Genomic DNA, 20,809 nt, shown 5'->3' on the forward strand with positions numbered 1-20,809 from the left:
TCCCCCCCCCCCCCCCCCCCCCCCCCCCCCGGGCATGCCTGTAGTCTAAGTTGAGACAATGAGGGAGAACCACTGAACATTTCACAAAGAGGATTGGGGCTTGCCTTGGGTGATTGTGGGTAAGGATTCAGGGAAGTGGTGCTTTGCTCTGCATTGAATGTTGTCAGGAAAGAGGGTTAATTCTTGGGTGGGGCTTCAGTATTGAAGGTGGGGAAGAATGGAATGGGGCTAGAACTTTAACTGGTAAAGAAGCGGCAGGGAGGGGGCGCCTGGGCTCAGTGGGTGAAAGCCTCTGCCTTCAGCTCAGGTCATGATCTCAGGGTCCTGGGATTGAGCGCCACATCGGGCTCCCTGCTCCGCGGGGAGCCTGCTTCCTCCTCTCTCTCTGCCTGCCTCTCTGCCTCCTTGTGATCTCTGTCAAATAAATTAAAAAAAAAAAAAGCAGCAGGGAGTCACATTAGTTGGGATATGGCAAGGTTTGGTCACTTTTTCTGTTTCAGGCAATGTTCTTGTTTTTGTCTGTGTTCAGACTTAATTACAGAATAGTCTTGTTTATGTCTTGGCCCATCAGCAACTGAGTGGCCTTGTCAGATCGTGACATGCTGTATGAACCGTTCTTGTTTGGAGGAAACGTCAAGGCCCAGAGATGAATGGTGGCCCAGGTCCTGGCTATCAGGGGCCACTTCCTCTGTACTGTGTCCCAGACTCCTAGAGATTCGTCCCGCTCTCAGACATCTTCTCCAGCCATAGACCCTTACCTGTTAAACAAATGTTCTCGTTGAGTACAGCCTCCTTTCATAGGCCTGCTTAAATCAGATGGTATGTCCATTTCTTTGAGAGGGACACAGGCTGGCAGTGCCATTAAGAAGACTGTCGTCCGATCTTGCTGTTCGGGGCAGGAAGTCTCTAATTTTGTAATAACTTGCTTCCAAGTGTTTTTAATGTCTGTCATGTAGTCCTGAGAAACACTTTTTCCCCCTGACAGGAAGGATTAGGAGTGGTAGTTGGGATCGCACTCGATTCATAAAATCTGATTTCATCTGCAGTTCAGAGGTTGAGTGTGACAATAAGGAAATCGGGAGAGACCTGGGCAATGCTGGAAACTGCTTTAGTATGCGTACAGGGTGTTGGCATGTGGAGAACAGGCAGAAAGGAAGTCGTCAGGACACAAGATCAAGTGATAAACTTGCACTCACAGGGTCAGCAGGGGAGGTCAGTTTATGAGGCTATCCGGATGGGGTTTGGGGCACCCAGTAACCCAGCTCCCACCAGTTGTGGGAGTCTGGGGGCCCAGTTGGCCTCTGATTTTTTTTTTTTTTTGAGACTATTTATTTATTTGACAGAGATCGCAAGTAGGCAGAGAGGCAGGCAGAGAGAGAGAGAGAGAGAGAGAGGGAGAGGAGGAAGCAGGCTTCTGGCTGAGCAGAGAGCCCATCAGACTCGATCCCAGGACCCTGGGAACATGACCTGAGCCGAAGGCAGAGGCTTTAACCCACTGAGCCACCCAGGCTCCCCTGGCCTCTGATTTTAAGAGGAGCCAGAAATCCAGGGGTTTTTTGGTGAACTCTCCCGTGTTGTCAACCTTGGGAGCCACCTTTAAGATTTAAATGTGGTATAGACATGGGCCAAGCAAAACCCCTCTGGAGGCCCGATTCAGCCCAGAGGCTGCAAGAGGTAAAGCAGGCCTGGTGCCGTGACTCTGGTGACCCCATGTCTTCTCCACTGGCAGGAAGAGATGTCAGGAGAAAGTGTGGTGAGTTCAGCGGTGCCAGCAGCTGCTACCCGCACCACTTCCTTCAAGGGCACGAGCCCCAGCTCCAAGTACGTGAAGCTGAATGTGGGCGGGGCGCTCTACTACACCACCATGCAGACGCTGACCAAGCAGGACACCATGCTGAAAGCCATGTTCAGCGGGCGCATGGAAGTGCTCACGGACAGCGAAGGTAAGTCCACCGTCTGGGCTCTGGGGATGGGCTTGTGGCCCAGGGGCTTCATTCTGGTTCAGAAGGCCAGCGGCACAGGGGCAATTGTCCACACAGCTACAGATTTCCAGCTGTGCTCCGTGTTGTCTCAGAGTGCGGGGAGCCTTGGCAGTGAGTCCCCGGGAGACCAGATCTAGTCTGGGGGGTGTTGTAAAGGAGGGTTTCCCTGAGGAGGTCACAGATGAGCTGACATGTGAAGAGGAGTTGGAGTCACCTGGGTGGGGACTCGTAGTCCTGACCCAGTTGTCGACAGGCCATGTGACCTTGAGAAAGTCCAAGCCTCAGCTCTGAAATGGTGGCTGGGTGAGCTCTCCTGGTCGGTCCCTTGCCAGTTCTCAGCGGTGATTCTGTGACTTTGGAGTGGAGCTTGAGCGAGGGAGAGACGTGAATGTTTTCTTGGACCCTTGTCCTCCCGGGATGGGGACCTGACAGAGACTCAAGATCTGGACTGAGTCACTGCTGCTTGTGTAGTAGCTGGTGATGCCAGCCAGGTGACGTGGGTATAGTGATACCTGCCTCATGGGGCTGTTGGTGTGCGGTATTCCAAATACATACATTCAGTCCGTGTTTTTCTTTCCTTTTTCCTCAATGCAAGTCATGTTCGTGAAAGGTGAAGAATTCTTTAAAGTGATCTTGCTCCCCACCTGGAACAATCCAAGAGCACCTGGCAAGGGGAACAGTCTTGCCTGGCTGGGTTTACCGGGCAGGTCACGTGGGGTTTAAGGATGGCACCATCCTTTGCTTCTTTGGCCTGAGATTGCGCAAGATCTGGCCAGACCACAGCCTGGCTGGACCCTGCCTTACCTGTTTTTGAGGTCGGCTGCTGTGCTAATGCTCGAGCCTTCCCTGGGACATTGGTTCCTGGGAAGGTGGGCGAGTTTTGTTACAGTTGGTGGGATTGGGGACCCGAAGCTTGAGCTGTGCGCTAGTTATCGTGTTTCCCTTCGGGTCCTAGAGAAGGCTGGGCTGTGGGGCTTGAGGTTCTGCTTCCCTGGGCTTCCAGGGAAACTCAGGGTTCTGGCCAAGCATCAGGTACATGAGGTTGGAGCCCCAGAGCTTCCTTTCCTGTCTCACCCAGAGAGCACAGAGCTTTTTATGAGTGGGAGGATCCCCTTTGCAGAGCCACACCCAGTATCGCCCAGGGGAGTATTTGTAGAGACTGAGACAATAGCGCCCCAGCTGCAGAAGGAAACAGACCTTATCTGAGAACCCAGGATTGTTGTAGCTTTTCTTCCGCCCTCCCCAGTCTCTGGTGGGGCTCAGGAAAAGCGGCGGAGTCGCTGAGTTGGAGCTGAGTTGGAGCTAAGCTAAGTTGGAGCCTCATCTCCTTGCCGTCCTAACGCCACACTGGGAACAAGCTCAGGCTCATCCATCCCACAGGGGGAGAGACACAGGGGTGCTCCCCGGCCTCCTGCTTGGGCTTCTGAACAGCTGCTGGAGGCTACACTGGCCCCGGTGCTTCCTGGACACCATGGCCCCTCCGGGGGAAGCAGGGCTGCCTTTGGCACTCCGACCCCGGACATTTTCTTGAGGCTCCGCTAGAGCTCGAGCTCCGTCCAGCCCTCCGCCTGCCTCGAGATGCTCACCGTGTGACATCTCACTGTTTTTCACTCCTCAACTTCACCCTTCCCGGGTGGTACTGTTTGTTGCTACCTTTCAATAAATGAGAGATCCTTTTCGAAAGCTATGGGACTTAAAAAAAAAAAAAAAAAAAGAGCCACTGAGCTCAGGGCTTGCTGGCTCATAGTCTGGGCTGGCCTTGGTTCACGGAGGGCCCAGCCCTCGGGCCAGGTTGCCTGGGCGCAGCAGCCTCCTGGGTCATCGCCAGCTTTGTGTCTGGTCTTTGGCCCACCCTGAGCCAGGCAGCGCCATCCTGCTGGCCCTGGTGAGTACACCACTTGGCCTCACCGGTGGCCTGAGTGTTGGCCAAGGTATACCCTTGGGTCTACAGATTAACCTGAACGTCCCGCATCTCACAGCTGCACCCAGGGCTTTGGGTGGGAAGCCTGTTGGCTGCAGTGAGGTTTGCCACATGCAGGCCCAAGCAGCGAGTGCAACTCCGTGAGGCGAGTGGGTGCAGGAGCGTGTCCTGCTGGCTGAGGAATTGGGGGCGGGGGGGCTCCGAATTGGCATGGAACAGCGAGGTACTGAGCTGCTGGAAACCCCTGAAGGGTGCCCGAAGGGAGGACCTGGGCCCCAGGGTGGATGATGGACTCTCCCTTGTGCCCCGTGCCCTCCTGCCTGTTGGCGATTTGTACTGCGTGTGTTCGGTTCCTGAACGGGGCAGTTTGCAGTGAGTGGGTCTGGGCCCTGGTTCTGTCCCAGGCTTACAGTCACAGCTGCTGTGTATGTGGCACTGGCCTGATGTAGACTCATCTGGCATTTTCTGGCAATAGGACAGAGGGCGGGTGACTTTCTCTGAGCTTGTTTCCACTTTTCAAAGTTGTGAGGGGTAATGCTTTCCAGGGTTGTGACGGGACTAAGTGGGGACATGAACAGTGGAAGGCTCTTGGTGAAGCTCACGACAGTTGGGAGACTCGGTCTGTGGGGACTGCTCACACCTGCTGCGGCCTGCCTGGGTGGGGTGTGTCCAGGGGGAGGGATGGGTGCTGTGAGGGGCTGGAGAAGCAGGTCTTGGCAGTGCCCAGGGAAGAAGGGGCCTGCCTTGGCCTTGGGGGTGAGTGCTCTGCAGTTCTATCTTGCCCCCAAAGGGTGGCTTTCCAGACTCCTCCCCAGAGAGGCATGGCTCTTCCAGTGGTGGCATTTTTACCTGATGCCTTGTCACCGTGGGTGGATGTGGCACCTCTCCTAACAAGAGTTCTGCCTCTGTACTCGCCTGTGGTTGCCTGTTTCATAACCCTGTTCCTTTGTACAGAGCTTCCCTTCCCACTCTCCCCTCCACAGTGGTTTCTGGTCTTGCTAACGTTTCTGGAATGAGGGAGTATATGAATCAGATTAAAGAAGGGAATCATTAATCTTATTATCAGCATGCATTCCCCTGGAAACCAGTGGGGAAATCAGTTGTCGTATTGTGGGAAAACCATCATACCTGGTAGTTTCCCCGAGATCTCCATGCCTCCTGCTTAAATTAGAATGCACTCTTCCATAAAATTCTGAATACATTGAGAGCTTTCAAAATGTGATTAATAAAACAAAATCCCTCATGCCCCTGGCGTGAAATGTTGGGGCCGAGGAGCAAATGGTCAAGAAAGAATTCTTGAGGCATCTTTGGTGCAAAAAAGGTGTTTTTTATTAACGCGCATGGTCAGGGACAGGCCCCGTGAGCAGGAAGAGCTGCACTGAGGTCCTGAGGAATGGCTGGTTATAACTTTCAAGTGGGGAGGCGGTTAGGGGTAGCCTAAGTCTCAAAGGGATTTGGAAGTCAGGTTTCCAGGACCTTAGGGGCTAGCTGCTGTTCGGATAAGGTCATTTACTACTGTCTAGTAAACCCTTAGTCATGAGACCTTTAAGATGAATTTCCAGGGCATCTGGGTGGCTCAGTGGGTTGAGACTCTGCCTTCCGCTCAGGTTGTGATCTCAGGGTCCTGGGATCGAGCCTGATGGGCTCTCTGCTCAGCAGGGAGCCAGCTTCCTCCTCTCGCTCTCTGCCTGCCTCTCTGCATACTTGTGATTTCTAACTGTTAAATAAATAAATAAATAAATAAATAAATAAATAAATAAAATCTTTAAAAAAAGATGTATTTCAGTGGGCCTTATGTTTAGAGGATGATTGGCAACATGCATTTGGGGCGGGTAGACGTAAAGGAACTTTCCAAAGGGATTTTTGTGTGTTAAGACTTTCAGGATCCTAGAGATAGGCTAATCAGGCCTTTGCCCCCAGCAAAGTGTTAACATCGAGGCAGATGGGTACCGGGAGAAAGGTCACTATGCCTGTCTCAGGTCATCTTGTCAATGGACTGCAAGTTGTGAGGAGATTTAATTTTTTCTACATTTCTTTTGCCTTTGTTCTCCACAGCACCCCCACTCAGACAAGGAATAAAACATTACCTGGGTTAATGGGGTCTCTCTTCATCTTTTTCATTTGCCTCTCTCCCTTCCAGAGGTAACCACTTGCCTGACCTTGGGCTCAGGAGGTGAATTTCTACCTCTATAATACAGTGACTCAGCTGGGAGCTAAAGCCTCAGGCCTGGATTCTCCCCGCAAAAGCACCCCCTGCCATGCGCTGGGTGTTAGCACTTCGAGGAGCTCTGCAGGGGATTCTAATGTGCATCCAGTGGTGGAAATCACTGATGAGTATCTGTCCGGGAATTACTTTTGCTGCCTTGTTTCTGTCCCTAAACAATGTATTGTTGGTGTGTTTTCCCACATTATATCTATGGCGTTAACATTGTATGTAGCCTCTTTGCTTTCTTAGTGTTACGGTTGTTAGATCGAGCCGTGACTAATACATAGCTCTAGTTCAGACAGTCATGCTAGTGTTCCATTTGGGGAATGCACTGTAGTTTATGGATCCATATTTTGGTGAGAGTTGTTTCAGTTGCTTCCAGTGTTCACCATGTGGAATATCACCTTTCTTGAACACTCCCTGGCATGTGTGAGTGTCCCTGGGACAGAGCTTCCCAGCCTTTGCCGCATCATGGCACACCCAGAAAGTCTATTTCTGTTCTAGTAAATGAAGAGACTGTGGACCCAGCCACCTCAGGGGCTGCAGTGTTGAGGTCTTACCCACCACTGGGAGGTCTGTCCTGCAGTTGACTCCCAGGAGGGGAATCTGGGCTAGCATCCGTGGCTGGGTTGATAGTAGCTATTGTGCTGACTTAAGAATTCCCCACCGTCCCAGTTTGTGCCAACCCTAGGCACAGACCTCTTAATTATTGCCAGTATGCTGGTTATGATCTGATACTCAGGTTTTACTTAACATTTCCTAGTTTCTAGCTTCTTGAGCAGCTTTTTGTCATTTGTATTTTATCATTTAGCTGCCTGATTGCATCTTATATACACATTTTCCTTTTTTTTTTCTTACTGCTTTATGAAAGTATTCTGGATCCATTTGTTTGTGGTTTTGTACATATTTTCTCCCAGTCTGACTTGTTACAGCTTTTCTCATGGTGGGGTTTTTTTTGTTTGTTTGTTTTTGATGCTTCAAAGTTTTTTTCTTTTTTTTTTTTTTTTACATGTAGGTCTTTGATCTACCTCACTGGTGCTCAATAAGGAAAGATATTGACCTCCAGGGGACATTGGGCAATGTCCAGAGACCCTTCTGGTTGTCACAGTTTAGGGGTGGGAATGCTCCTGGCACCTAGTGGGTAGTGGCCAGGGATGCTGCTACATACCCCACAAGGCAGAGGACAGTCCCTCCATGACAAAAAATTATCCGGTCCAAAATGTCAGTAGTGCTGAGGCTGAGAGGCCCTGCCCCACAGCTTCCTGGAATCTGAATTTGTAACAAGCACCTCAGGTGACTTACGAACAGGCAAGTTTGGGAAGCACAGAGAGTATAAAAACCTTACAGTGCTAAGGAGAGGTCAGCGAAGTCTCCCATGCCCTGTGTCCCGTCTTACCCTCCCCCCACCAACACCATCCAGCCCCTGGAGGTGGGGGCAGGGAAAGGAGAAAGGAGAGAAGTTCATGGCATGCAGTTGGGGCTGGGAGGGGGCAAGCCTTGTCACCCAGTCCCCGGTCTTGAGAGAAGCCTTCTCCAGGATACCCTGAAAGCCACAGGGACTTTCATGAGGGCGGAATGAGCCTCCTCTGGACACTGCTGCCACTCTCTTCTCCAGGGATGATGAAGAGATGCGGGGAGGGCTCATTGTCCAAGACCACATTTAGCGATGCCATTGTGCTACATGTTTCCCTGTGCATTCTCTCATCGTACCTTTGTGCCAGCCCTGAGGGGGACCAGATTTAGGAGAGGAAGCTGGGGGACAGGGAGGTTTGGTGCGATACCCGTATCATCCAGCAAGTAGGTGTCCCAACTGGATTTCTAACACAGGCCCTTGCCCTTGGCCACTGGGCTGGGTTCTGTCTCCCAGATCATTCCACAGCCTCTGGATCTGTGCCTGCCTATTCTGCTCTGCAGCCTTGCTGGATGGGCCGCTGGCCGCCGGGCTGCCCTAGCGGGTGCAGCCTTCTGCAATAGCCATGCTCCCCGGCAGCTGGACAGACTCCCCACAAGTAAGGCACTGCTTGACTTCCATTTGCTTTTCTACACACTAGGCATTCAAGCTGTTTCAAAGGGGTAGATTCCGGCTTCGAAAGCAGCTAACGTATTTTAAAATCAGAATGCTAATTGAAACCTCATGGCGAGTACAGCCGGCTCCTTTGCCCTTATTTGTCCAAAGTATGATTCCTTCACCACAAGCATTTCCTGACGGCATTCTTGAGCTGGAGCCCAGTGTCACGGTCTGCCTGTTCGTTTATGGAAACTCTGGACTGTCACTTGAATAATTGATTTCAGGGGCCCCTGCTCGTTCAGAGCAGCTAAGTTGTCCATGCATCAAAGGCAGAAACGTGGACAGTTTCTTCTCAGAGCTGCTGAGTTAAGTGGGTTGCCATTTCTTTGAAGACTGAGGCTCTACTCAGTTCTGGTGGAAGGAGCTTTCCTGTGAGTTTCTTACTTGCTTGTGGTCTCGTCCTGTCTCCCTGACTTGGGAATGTCCCTAAACCTCTCTGAGACTCTGTTGTCATCTGTGGACAGTGCAGAGGACTTAGCCTCCTTCCAAAAGCACTGTTGGGAAGATACTGTGGTCCTTCCACACCTTGTCCGCTCGTTGGCAGGAAGTCACTTGATCCAGGGTTAGTGGAGAAGCCATAGAATGCTGGCCTGCAGGCCCCGTGCGACCTGCAGATAGTTTTTCCTTGCCTTAGAGCGCATTAATGACCTCTTGGTTTACCACTATTTAAAAATCAAGAGGTTTCACGGAGAAATCTACATTTCTAGCTTCCCCTGGAATATCAGAGGCACACGCAGCCCTAGGCCCACCTTCCTGCTTGGCTGTTCTTGGCTGGAGTAAAAAGAGCCTCTCCATCTCCTGTCTGGCAGGGCACATGCTGTCTGGTCATCCCCTGGGCCCAGGACCCGGTAGGCATCTGAGCTGTATGCACGTCCATACTTCAGTGGGATGAGGTTTAGCAGTCACTGTCATGGTGATGTGATTTACCACACCTGTGAAGGCCTCTTCCTTCCTTGAAACCAGGGTTTAACTCCGGGCCACACGATTGCATTGTGTTTGCCACACTGGGAATTGCTCTTCCCACTATAGTTAGGAAACCATAACCGCGGGGAAGTACCAAGCAAAAGCCTCTGGAGGGATAAGAGCAGACCTTTAACCAAAGGTCCAGGAGCCATGGGCTGAGGAGTTTATAGGACAGGAGTATGGAAAAGGCCTTCTTACAAAACTCTCCTAGGGATTGTTGTAAATGCCAAATAGATACAGAGCCTCTAACCCTGAGAGCATACTTGGCAGGGCTGGATTTGGGAAGGGGATGGTGGGTGGACTCGTGACTCTGGATATGAAAGGGGTATCTTTGCTGCTCTTGGCTTTTGTGTCTCAGCGAGGCCTGGGGGTCTGCAGAGGACTCGGGACAGGGTGCCATGGTATTAAGAGTGGAAGTGTGGGCCCCTTCTCCCAAACTGAGCAACAGTTACTGTTTAAACAGATTCCTGTTTAAACCTAACTGCCATGTGCCTTGGTGTCCTCTCACCTGTAATAGGGGATAAGAGACCTAGGGAAGCCCCTTGCAGGGCTTGCCCTGCTGGCCTGGGGGAGGCGGGACTTCTCTACAACCTGGCTTCTTTCTAGAGCCTTCTGTCCTCTGTCAAGGCAGGTCTTTGTTTCATCCCCTCATTTTGTCCCTCCACTTCCCAGGCTTAAGCATTTTTCTTTCTGCAAGAAACAACCCTTCCCACCCCCACCATGTATTTGCATTTCTGAAAAGGAATTGTGAAAACCTGGGCATCCCTAGTGGAGGTATAGCAGGCTAGTCCCCAGATTGGAGAGGTCATCAAGAAGCTGAAGGGCTTGTCTTCCTGGTCCCCACCCCCAGGAGTGTCTCATGGGGCTTGGTTCTGGTCAGCAGTTGGCACATTTTCCCATAATTAATGAAAACACGTTCCATCTCCTCATGCTAGACTGAACTGCCTGAGACAAGGTCTGTCTGGTTTACCGTCTTCTTTACAGTCGCTGTCACTAGCCAGTAAGTGCTTATTTGGGGGAGTTAAGGAAGGAACATCCCAAGGTGGTAGTGGTGAGTGTTGGGGATCCCCCCTGGGGGCCAGAGGTTACAGTCTCTCCTTCCTTAGAAATGGCTCTGTTATTTGAGAATCTGAAAAAAGCATCACAGAAAGAGGGAGAGTAGATATTTTTACCTACGGCTTTCCCCGCCATCGTCGAGGTGTGGTCATTTGGACCCATTTTATCCAGGTGTGGTGCACTCTTGGAATGGCTAAGAGATTTTTTTTTTTTTTTTTAAGATTTTATTTATTTATTTGACAGAGAGCACAAGCAGGCAGAGAGGGGGAAGCAGGCTCCTCGCTGAGCAGAGAGCCCGATGTGGGGCTCCATCCCAGGACCTGGGATCATGACCTGAGCCGAAGGCAGAGGCTTTAACCCACTGAGCCACCCAGGCACCCCTGGCTAAGGGATTTTTGAAGATATTTTAGACACATTCTCTGAGGCCCCAGCGGTCCTGGCATCCAAGAGAGCCTGAGACCAAGTGAGTCCGTGGCTGTGGTTGTCTCCAGGCAGCGGGCCCTGCAGATCATTCCAGTGCTTCCCAGACAGGTCAGCCTTTTGCTGATAGCGAGGCAGGTGGAGCTGCTGCCCTCTCCGTGGTCCTGCTCTTCCCTGGGTGGTGGAGAGAGCTCCAGAGACCCCATTTGTCTTCACCTCCCAGGAGACGAGTGCCCGTGTAACTAGGCCCCCCCTTTCTCCTCCTTCTACTGCAGGCTGGATCCTTATTGACCGGTGTGGGAAGCACTTTGGTACGATACTCAACTACCTTCGTGACGGGGCGGTCCCCTTGCCTGAGAGCCGTCGGGAGATTGAGGAGCTGCTGGCAGAAGCCAAGTACTACCTGGTCCAGGGCCTGGTGGAAGAATGCCAGGCAGCCTTACAAGTAGGTATCCCCCTTTTTCCCCACACGAGTGGGGAGGTGCCAGGCCCACCTGCTTTCCTCATTTTCCTTCTCCTTCCTCACTGAGATGTGAGAGTTCACAAATAACCCAAGAGCCAAGAGCTTCTCTCTCCTTTGGTCAGTGACTCCTTAGAGGCTTCTCTGTAATGCTTAGGCCACCTAACTACCCTCTGGCTTTTAGTTGCCGTGGCGTTGGCTCATCTCCCATGTACATTGAAACCCTTCGATATGGGGTATAAAACCTAATCCGTTTTCTGGATGCATCTCAGGACTTATTCTCATCCCATCAGTCCTTGTTTCGAGTCTTATGTAACCTTTACAGACTCAGACATCCCTCACTTCTCAGCAGGATCATTGGGATCAAGTCTGGTGATAGCAGAATCCCTATAAAAGTAAAGTGCTCCTGGACATAGCCCGCAGCCAACACCATTTATTTATAAAGCAAAGTTCCAACTTGGCCTGGACTCATAAGAGTCCCTTTTGGTCTTCATGGGAATTGAATCTGTATATGGGAGGCTCTTGTCTGTGCCTCCCTCAGGCCACGTTTGGCTGGCCTTCCACTGGAGCAGTACCTTTACTGCCTAGCTCCTTGAGGAACTGTTATTTCCACATACCACCTCTACCCTGAAAGTCTGAAGTCATTGTAAATCTGACTGTATGCTATAGCCTTTACTTTAGTATTTTTATTTCCTTTTTGTTTGTTGAAGTAATGTATGTACATCATACTTTTCTGCTCTGTTGTTCTTTTTTTGTTTGTTTAAGATTGTATTTGTTTATTTGGGGGGGCGGGTGAGGGCGAGGGAGACTCTGAAGCAGACTCCACGCTGAGTGCAAAGCCCGATGTGGGGCTCGATTTTACATCCCTGAGATCATGATCTGAGTTGAAACCAAGAGGTGGACACTTATCCAACTAAGCCATCCAGCCGTCCCTCCTCTGTCAATTCTTTCAACAGTTGTTTACTTTCATATTTCTTATACTCCTGTTTGTTGACATTTGAGTTTTCAACATTATGCTCTGGTGTATAGAAAATAAAAATTTAGCTCATGCAGTACCACCAGCCCAACCACTACCAAACATGTACACATGTTCTTTCTCTTCTTTTCCCAATATAGTGTTTACCACAGCTTTGGTTAAATCAGTATTCAGAGTTGACATCGTGATGTCTTCATATTGTTAGCAGTTGAGTCATGAAGTATACAGTGAAAATTTTCTTTATTGTGCAGCTTTTCAGTTTGCTAGAGTTAGTGATTGCCTCATTGTTTTGTATGCTTGGTTTTCTAAGTGCATAGCCCGAATTTATCCCTAAGTGGTCAGAAAGGGCAATCTCTTCCTGGTGTGTTCAGACACACCAGTGAGTCTTTGTTTCTTCTTTGTGTCAGAAACAAGCTCTCTTGGGTTCCCATTCTGTAGTTTCTGTTAGTTTAAGATCGAACGTCCAGGACTGACCTCCTCTCAGCTTCTGTTGCTTTTATCTTCCTGTTCTACTTTCTCAGAGGTTTTCTTTAGTTTTATCTTTTCAACCCTTCTTTTGAACTTTTCATTTCTGCTATCATATTTCTAATTTCCAAGCGCCTTTTCATGTTCTCTGAGTGTTCTTTTTTATATAGAACACTGCTCTTGTTTCATAGGATTCAGTATCTGCTCTCCTCTGTCTTGAAGTTTTCTTTCTGCTGCCCTTATCATGACTCATTCCACTTTCCTCTTTATTTTGGTTTCAGTCTCATGTTGAAAGGCTTTCCACATATAATCTGATAATCTTTGGTCTTTTAAAATTTCAGACTAAGGTTCTGAAAAGCTATATGTGTGTGGGTGAGCCTTGTTGTCCATTGGGCTTTAGTGGTAGATGATAAGTCAGTGGGAACCCCCAGTGTCAGAATCTGTAAGCCTTTTCCTTAGATCAGATTCCTGTGGAGGAATCCTCTACTCTCTTGCCTGGTAGGGATAAGCCTGACTGACTGCCTTTTGGGATCTGAATAGGAGAAGGGGGGTTGCTGGGCCCACCACCCCCCACCTCCCATTTATAGTGTGTGGACCATTCTCCAAATTCCCCTCTTTTCAGAAGAGCGGCTCAGCCCTGTCGTCAACTGTACAAACCACTCTAGGAAAGCAGACTTTCTTCTGCCAGGGGAAGGGGATTCATGTGGGAGGGTCAGCTCTCAGTGGTGTTTCTGCCGACTGGCTAGCAATCCTCTGCCCTTGCCCTCTGCCAGCCAGCCTTCAGAACTGTTCTTTGAAAACCTCCAGGATTCTTTCCCATCTTTGGACTTAAGTTGCAGCATTCTCTTTCCCCTCAGTTATCCGTCATCTTCCCAGTCTGAGATTTTTGACATCTTTGTCTGTAGACCTCTTTTCTCCCATTGTTTTTCTCCTTAAGGCCCAGACTTTTTAAGTTCTTCTATAGTTGTTACAGTGGGGTGCTTCAATCATATTTCATCTGCCATGTTTAGAGTTTATTTGTAAGTGACTCCCTCGGCTGGGGAAGTGTGTCATCGTTGTTAGGGTTTACTGATCGCCCCGGTCAAAGAACCTGACTCTTGGCCCTCCCTTCCCCGAAATCACTGGTGGTAAGAGTCCTCCTCTCTTTCCAGTGCTGGTGGCCCCATCTTCCTTCGCCAGAACTCTGTCTTTGCCTGGCAGGCCAGCTTAAATAACCCAATGCTGGGCAGGCCTCCTAGGCTGAAAGCATATTTTGTTCCAGCAGAACAAAGATACTTACGAGCCTTTCTGCAAAGTTCCTGTCATCACCTCATCCAAGGAAGAGCAGAAACTTATAGCGACTTCAAATAAGGTATGTTGGAGGCACCCCTGTGGCCTTTCTTTCACTACCCAAATGATGAATAAGGTTTGAAATAGAAACCTGTCAAAGTGCCTGAGCAAGGCCTGAGCAGGGATAAAGAATGGAACCGCAGTTCATCTTGTGTTGACCTCCCGCCCCCAGCCGCAGGTCCCGCAGTCTCCCTCTGCACCCCCACCCGCCCCCTCCCACAGTCTGCCAGCTATGCCCGGCCGCCCCCTTGACGTGGTGGGAGGGCCCAGCCCCGTGGGAAGCCCACAGCACCTCCACCCCAAGTGACTCTTCCCTTTCTTTTTCATAACCACGCTCAGCCAGCCGTGAAGCTGCTCTACAACCGAAGTAACAACAAATACTCGTACACCAGGTAAGGTGGCAGCGGGACGGGCCACCGCATTTGCTAGGAGAGCCTTGCTCACATGGGCCAGGCCTGGTCCCCCTGTTCTTCTGCAGGGAGGATGGCCCTCCCCTGCTCAAGGATGCCCAGGGACACAGGTGATAGATATGAGATTGAATTCACACTACCACGAAGGGTGCCCTTTTAAAGTATACAATTCAGCGGGTTTTAGTGTATTTACAGAGTTGTTTAGCCGTTACCACGTGCCTGCTTGGTGAGCATTTTCATCCCCTCCAAAGAAACCCATCAGCAGTCACTCTTCGTTCCCCTCCAGCGCCTGCCCCCTTGCCCCCGACTGGCTTCCTTCACTTAGCATCATGTTGTCAGGGTTCATCCTCGTTGGGGTGTGTGTGTTAATACCTCGTCCCCTTTTAGGGCTGAGTCAGACCCCAGCGTGTGGCTCTTCTCTGCATTTGTTGATCCGTTTGTCAGTGGAGGCACAGTCAGGGTTTCCACCTCAGGGCCATTGCGGATACTGCTATGAACATCCGTATGCACATTTATTTACAGTAAAAATGAAGGTTTTTATTTCTCTTGGGGGTACTTAGGAGTGGAATTGCTGGGTGCATTGGTAACTAGGTTTAGTCATTAGACCTGCCCAGCTGTTTGCCCAAAGCAGCTACACCATTTTACATTCCCACCAGCAATATATACAGGTTTCTAGAATGTTTTCTGGCTCTCAGGACCATGTGGTTTCAGCTGTAGGGGGTTTAATGAGGCTCCTCAAGACCCAAGAACGACCCAAGATGAAAAGTCTCCCTTGGGCATTTGCATTCTCTTAGTCCTGGGGCTCGCAGGGCTCCCTCCATGCTCTCACTCGGTGCCTGTGCCCACAGGCCCCGAGTCGCTCCCAGTTCTTCCCTGGCCACAGCACGGTGGCCGTCCCAGCCTGGGGTGTGGAGACACTCACCCGCAGTCAGGACCAGCCGGCGCTCACCTTCTCAAATGCTCTTTTGCAGCAATTCTGACGACAATATGTTGAAAAACATTGAGCTCTTTGATAAGCTCTCTCTGCGCTTTAATGGAAGGGTCCTGTTCATAAAGGATGTCATTGGGGACGAAATCTGCTGCTGGTCCTTTTACGGGCAGGGCCGCAAGATTGCTGAGGTCTGCTGTACCTCCATCGTCTATGCCACCGAAAAGAAGCAGACCAAGGTAAGAGCTCTGAGGGTGCGGCTCCGGGCGGCCGGCCTGCAGTGCGCACTGGAACTGTTCCCCTTTCCCCTGGAGCAAAACAAACGACAAGACGGACAGGCTTTAGAAATGCTTTCCTTAGGGGTGCCTGGGTGGCTCTGTGGGTTAAAGCCTCTGCCTTCAGTTCAGGTCATGATCCCAGCGTCCTGGGATCGAGCCCCGTATTGGGCTCTCTGCTCAGCGGGGAGCCTACTCCCCCCCCCCCCCCCCCGCCCTCTCCCTGCTTGTGATCTCTCTAATAAAAAAAAAATTTTTAAAAAAAAAAAATGCTTTCCTTGACACGTGATTGCTCACTGTGAAAATACTCATCATCTTTGGGACCCTGGAGACAGTCACGTGTAGGTCTCGGAGAAACAAAATGGCATTTTCCTTTTTGACTGTTACCAAACAGGGATAGTCGTACTGCATGCACCTCACTGTCTTTGCCGTAAATGCTGATTCAGAGCAGTGCCTGGCTGGCTCTGTTAGTGGAGTGTGCCAACTCCTGACCTCTGGGTTGCGAGTTCTAGTCCCATGGTGGGTGTAGAGGTAACTTAAAAATAAAACCTTAAAGGAAAAAAAATCGGGGCGCCTGGGTGGCTCAGTTGTTAAGCGTCTGCCTTTGGCTTAGGTCATGATCCCAGGGTCCTGGGATTGAGCCCTGCTTCGGGCTCCCTGCTCTGTGAGAAGCCTGCTTCTCCCTCTTCCACTCCCCCTGCTTCTGTTCCCTCTCTGGCTGTGTCTCTGTCAAATAAATAAGTAAAATTTAAAAAAAAAAATGTGGATTCAGATGTATCCTCATACCACTGTCACCATGCCACCAGCATTATCTCCTGTCAGTGATGGGACACAGCCTGTGCTGTTCATCACCCTCCACATATCACCATTTCCCACCAGGATGGTGCCATCCCATTTCAGTCATCAGAGGAATCATGCTGCCTTTAAGAGCTTGACCTTGGCTTTCTAGTCATGACCTACAGTTTAACTGTCATCTCTCTGCCCTCCTCTGACCCACTGACCTAGAGTGGTCCTCCACCCTCAAGGGCCTGCTGGGCATTCCTTAGCTCGCAGGCTTGTTGACTTCCTTCTGAGCATACGACTTCTTGACAGATCTGGACTCTGGATGTACTTCTGTATCATCTTCTTCAAACCAACAGGCTTGACCTCTGTCACTGTGCCATTCTGCGAAGCTAGATCATACCCCAAGGTGCTGTTGGAGATCTGATCCACTCTTAATTGAACTTCACTCCCTTCAGGTCTTCTGCTGGCTTGACCCTTAAGAGGGTCAATGTAACTGGGTTTTCTTCAAAAAAATCCTGTGATACACTGTCACTTCCTCTGAACCTTACTGAGGGAACTCTGATGACCTGGGACACGTGGAGGGTCTGCTGGGTGGGTTTTCACGCATAGATCTGTAGACCACCGGACAGCCTTCCATCATCCCTGTGGCTCCAGGAGCACACAGTTGTCTGGGATTCTAGAACTGGCCTCAGAACAAAAGGCAAATGAGCAAAAATGAGACCACAAAGTAGAAACCAGAGTCCTGAGCATTTTTTTAAGAAGACTTTTAAAACATTTTATCATTGGTATTTAGAATATATTCCAAAAGGTATATATTGTTTTGAGAGCCAAGAAGGGAAAAACCGTAAGGTTTCTTCTTTCAGAGATCACAGAGAGACCAGAATCGCTTGCTTCCCTTTACCACATTAGCAAGATGCACATCTCTGTTCTGTGAACTTTTGGGGGGCTGCAAATTCCACCTGTAACTAGCTTCCCCGTCTTGTCAGTTTGGTTTTATATACATGGGTTGCCTTTGTCCTTGGATATTAACAGGATAATCGTCTAAATGATTAAACTTTAAAATACTGGCTTTACATTTTCAAGTTTAACTGGGAGCAAAGGATTCAGAGACCACGAAGTCTGATCCCAACCATTTGTAGATGAGCCCCCCAGGTTCCAGAGCAAGCCTGTGCTTGTGTTTTTGAAACTGGTGAGAGGCAGGGCCCAAGGTGTCAGGCCAGGGCCACTAGCCATGGCTCCCTTTGCTCTGGGCTTCTTCTTGCTCTGGGGGAAGCATGTGACTGGCTTTCCAAGGGGGTGCATGTCAGGGGATGGCTGCCTCACTGGAGCAGGTGGCTTCTTCTGGCTCACAGGAGCCAACACCTGTGTTCTGTTGTCTCAGGTAACTGGGCAGATATTCCTGTTGGGGTTTTTTTGTATCGCTGTCTTGCTACAGCATTCCAGGTGCTCTGCTAATTCTTTTAATCATTTAACTCTCCTGTCAGTTAAGCTGGATAGGTTATGGCTTTCCGAAACTAAGGCTTAAGTAGAGACGTAATACACATGTTGTCTATTTGGTCCTTGATTCTGACTCACCAGGGACTCAGTGATTATAGAACCACGGCCTTTACTGGTCTGTTTTTCTGTTTCTCTTCGGATTGTAACACTTCTTCAGGTCCCCGGACTCGCCTGTCATCTCCACAGTGCTGTTGAACCCTGCCAGTGAATTGGGTTTTTTTGTTTTTTTGTTGCTCTTGGTTACTGTTTTTCAGCTGGACAGTTTTCATTTCTTTCTTCAATGTTATGTCTCCTTGCTGAGACTTCCTGTGTTTGCATTTGCTTTAAAAAAGTTGGCCCTTCCTTATCATGACTTTTTTTTAAAATAGCTGCTTTCAAGTCTCTGTTCGATGATTCCAACATCTCGTATCATCTTGAACTTGGCATCAGTATCTGCTGATTATGTTTTCCCTCAGGAGTTGAGATTTTTCTGGTTTTTTATTATGTCAGGAACTTTGGAATTCTATCCTGGATATTCCGAATGTAACAGGGCTCTAGGACCTGTTTAAATCCTAATGAGGACGTTGGTTTTTTTGTTTTGTTTTGTTGTAGCATGCAGCTGGCCTAGCTGGGTTCAGGCCACAAGTTCCAACCAGCCATGGGTCACAGTGCCAGTGACAGTGCCAGTGACAGCCCAGGTTTCAAAGCCTTGACATCGGGGCCGCACTGAGGGCGGGTCTGTGTCCGGGGCAGCACTCTATCTCATGGCTCAGTTCTGCGTGGCTTGGTGAGGGACAGGTTGGCAGCTGAGCTCAAGGCTAGGAGTTTACGTACAACCTCAAGAAGCTGCTGTTCCAAAGCACCCATCCTTTGCCGTCTTTTGGTGCTTCCTGCTTCCCTGGGACTCCCCTTTTCAGTTATCTGGCCAGAAAGCAGGCTTTAGGTCCCCGATCTGCCACGCACTACCTGTGGCTTGACCTGTGCCTGAGCCCAGTGGCGTGAAGAAGGGAGACAAAAACATAAGGGATCCGCTCTACCCTGATGAGACCACAGCTGTCCTCATCAGAAAGGAAGGTTCCCCTTCAGAATTTTGACTCCACCGGGCTCTGGCCGTTGCTGCCACAAGATTTTGGGGGAGCGGGTGTGCAAGAGAATAGAGAAAAGAAAAAAGAGGAAACCCGGGAACACTCTCTAGGTGTTGGGAGACTCCAGTGCCCCCCTGGAGCTCTCTGTGCTGATGCTCATTCTGGGGTTGCAGGCTGCACTGACCTCCCTCTGGGCAGTAAACTCTTTGCTGGGTCGGTGTTATTCCAAACCCTGGTCTTTCCCCCATCCTGTCTACCACGATTTACGACTCTTAGTCCTTAGCCGCTGCACACTCGCTGTCCTGGTTTTGTGGCCTCTGGGAAGGACAGAGGAGAGCGTGCTGCCTCCATTTCTCTGGGAACCTCAGAATCCTGCCCTTGAAAGCAAAGTCTCTACTCTGTGAGTCAGGTGCCCAGGGCCTACTTGGGCAGCCTTCCTCCAGTTCCCAGTGCCTTGACCCTAAAGGGCAGGCGGCAGACACAGAGCTTTACTAAGCAAGAGGTGTCATGTTCTTTTCAGCTGGTCCCTGTTCAAAAAAATGGGTGTGGAGCAGCTCCAAGGGTGCAGATCTATCGTTATTAGAAACCTGTTGAAAATGACCTAATTGGTTAATTGCATTGTTACATTGTTGGGGAAAGCCTTCCATAGAAGGGAAAACCAAGTTAGGGGAAAGCAAAAGGTGAGAGGAGTGTGTGATGGGCCACCTTTTGTGCATTTTAAAGTGTGGGAATATGGGGCGCCTGGATGGCTCAGTGTCTGCCTTCTGCTCAGGTCATGATGTCAGGGTCCTGGGATCCAGCCCTGCATCAGGCTCTCTGCTCAGCAGGGAGCCTGCTTCCGCCTCTCTGCCTACTTGTGATCTCTCTCGCTCTGTCAAATATTTTTTAAAATATTTTATTTATTTGACAGAGCGAGAGAGATCACAAGTAGGCAGAGAGACCGGTGGGGGGGGGGGAAGCAGGTTCCCTGCTGAGCAGAGAGCCCGATGTGGGGCTTGATCCCAGGACCCTGACATTATGACCTGAGCTGAAGGCAGACTCTTAACCCACTGAGCCACCCAGGCACCCCAATAAATAAAATCTTAAAAAAAAGCGTGGGAATATAGAGGTGTATGATCCTATATTTACATGCACTGTATCCTTTTTGTTACCTGTGTAAGCACCATGCGTAAGGACTGTCTGTCGAAAATAAAAGCTGCCGTAAAACTAGTAACAGTGGTCTCAGAAGGAATCCCAGGGCCTGAGCTGGCGGCTCTGCTGGAAGTAGCAGGTGGCAGTGGAGGCGGTGGGGAGTGTGTGGTGCTAACGACCCTGACTTGCGTGTTGTGGGAATGCAGGTGGAGTTCCCAGAGGCCCGGATTTATGAGGAGACCCTCAATATTCTGTTGTACGAGGCCCAGGACGGCCGAGGACCTGACAATGCGCTCCTGGAGGCCACCGGCGGGGCAGCGGGTCGCTCGCATCACCTGGATGAGGACGAGGAGCGGGAGCGGGAGCGGATCGAGCGCGTGCGGCGGATCCACATCAAGCGCCCAGACGACCGGGCCCACCTGCACCAGTGAGCCGGCCGATCTCGGCCGCCCCCGCCGCCTCCCTCCCCTCCTCCCTCCCTCCGCTCTTCACTCCGATTCCTGCGGCCTCCTGGGCACCGTCCAGGCCCCTGCAGTCCGGAGATCCGTTTCTGTAACAAGCCAGATGATTATTTTGATACTTCTCAACTGGGTGGCTGTCTTTCCCCAGGTGAATGCACCCCTGTTCTCGAGCAAGCTGTGTCCAAGGTCTCCCCCTTTCATGGGCGTCGGAGAATCCTTGGAGCCAGGCGCTCTCGGCTCTCGGAGAAAAGTATGAGTGGGTATGAAGTGGACGTGAGCAGTTTTGTTTGCAGTATTTATTTGGTGGGTGCTGATTCCCTGTTTGGGCTTTGGGGTGGCATTCCATCGGGGCTCAGTCTGGCCGCTCTGAGAGGGACCTTGCAGTTGGTGGCCTCCACAGGTTTCCCTGAGCTC

The 20,809-nt window shown here is 50.5% G+C and overlaps 1 protein-coding gene across 2 annotated transcripts in view; it reads left to right on the forward strand.

The window, feature by feature from the left end:
- The window catches only part of KCTD10 (potassium channel tetramerization domain containing 10), a 25,399-nt gene extending 5,014 nt beyond the window's left edge, over nucleotides 1-20,385 (forward strand). Inside the window, exons 2-7 of one of the 2 annotated variants that reach the window (XM_032847426.1) lie at nucleotides 1,730-1,943; nucleotides 10,892-11,061; nucleotides 13,779-13,868; nucleotides 14,186-14,238; nucleotides 15,228-15,423; nucleotides 20,141-20,385. In XM_032847426.1, coding sequence (XP_032703317.1) covers nucleotides 1,730-1,943; nucleotides 10,892-11,061; nucleotides 13,779-13,868; nucleotides 14,186-14,238; nucleotides 15,228-15,423; nucleotides 20,141-20,365 — 948 coding nt within the window. In that variant the 3' untranslated portion in view covers nucleotides 20,366-20,385. The remainder of the gene's footprint in view (nucleotides 1-1,729; nucleotides 1,944-10,891; nucleotides 11,062-13,778; nucleotides 13,869-14,185; nucleotides 14,239-15,227; nucleotides 15,424-20,140) is intronic. The other variant, XM_032847428.1, reaches the window with a different exon arrangement.
- Nucleotides 20,386-20,809: the final 424 nt, after the last annotated feature.

Source organism: Lontra canadensis, unplaced genomic scaffold (genome assembly GCF_010015895.1).
Source record: "Lontra canadensis isolate GAN:19392208 unplaced genomic scaffold, GSC_riverotter_1.0 scaffold187, whole genome shotgun sequence".
NCBI classification, from domain to species: Eukaryota; Metazoa; Chordata; class Mammalia; order Carnivora; family Mustelidae; genus Lontra; species Lontra canadensis.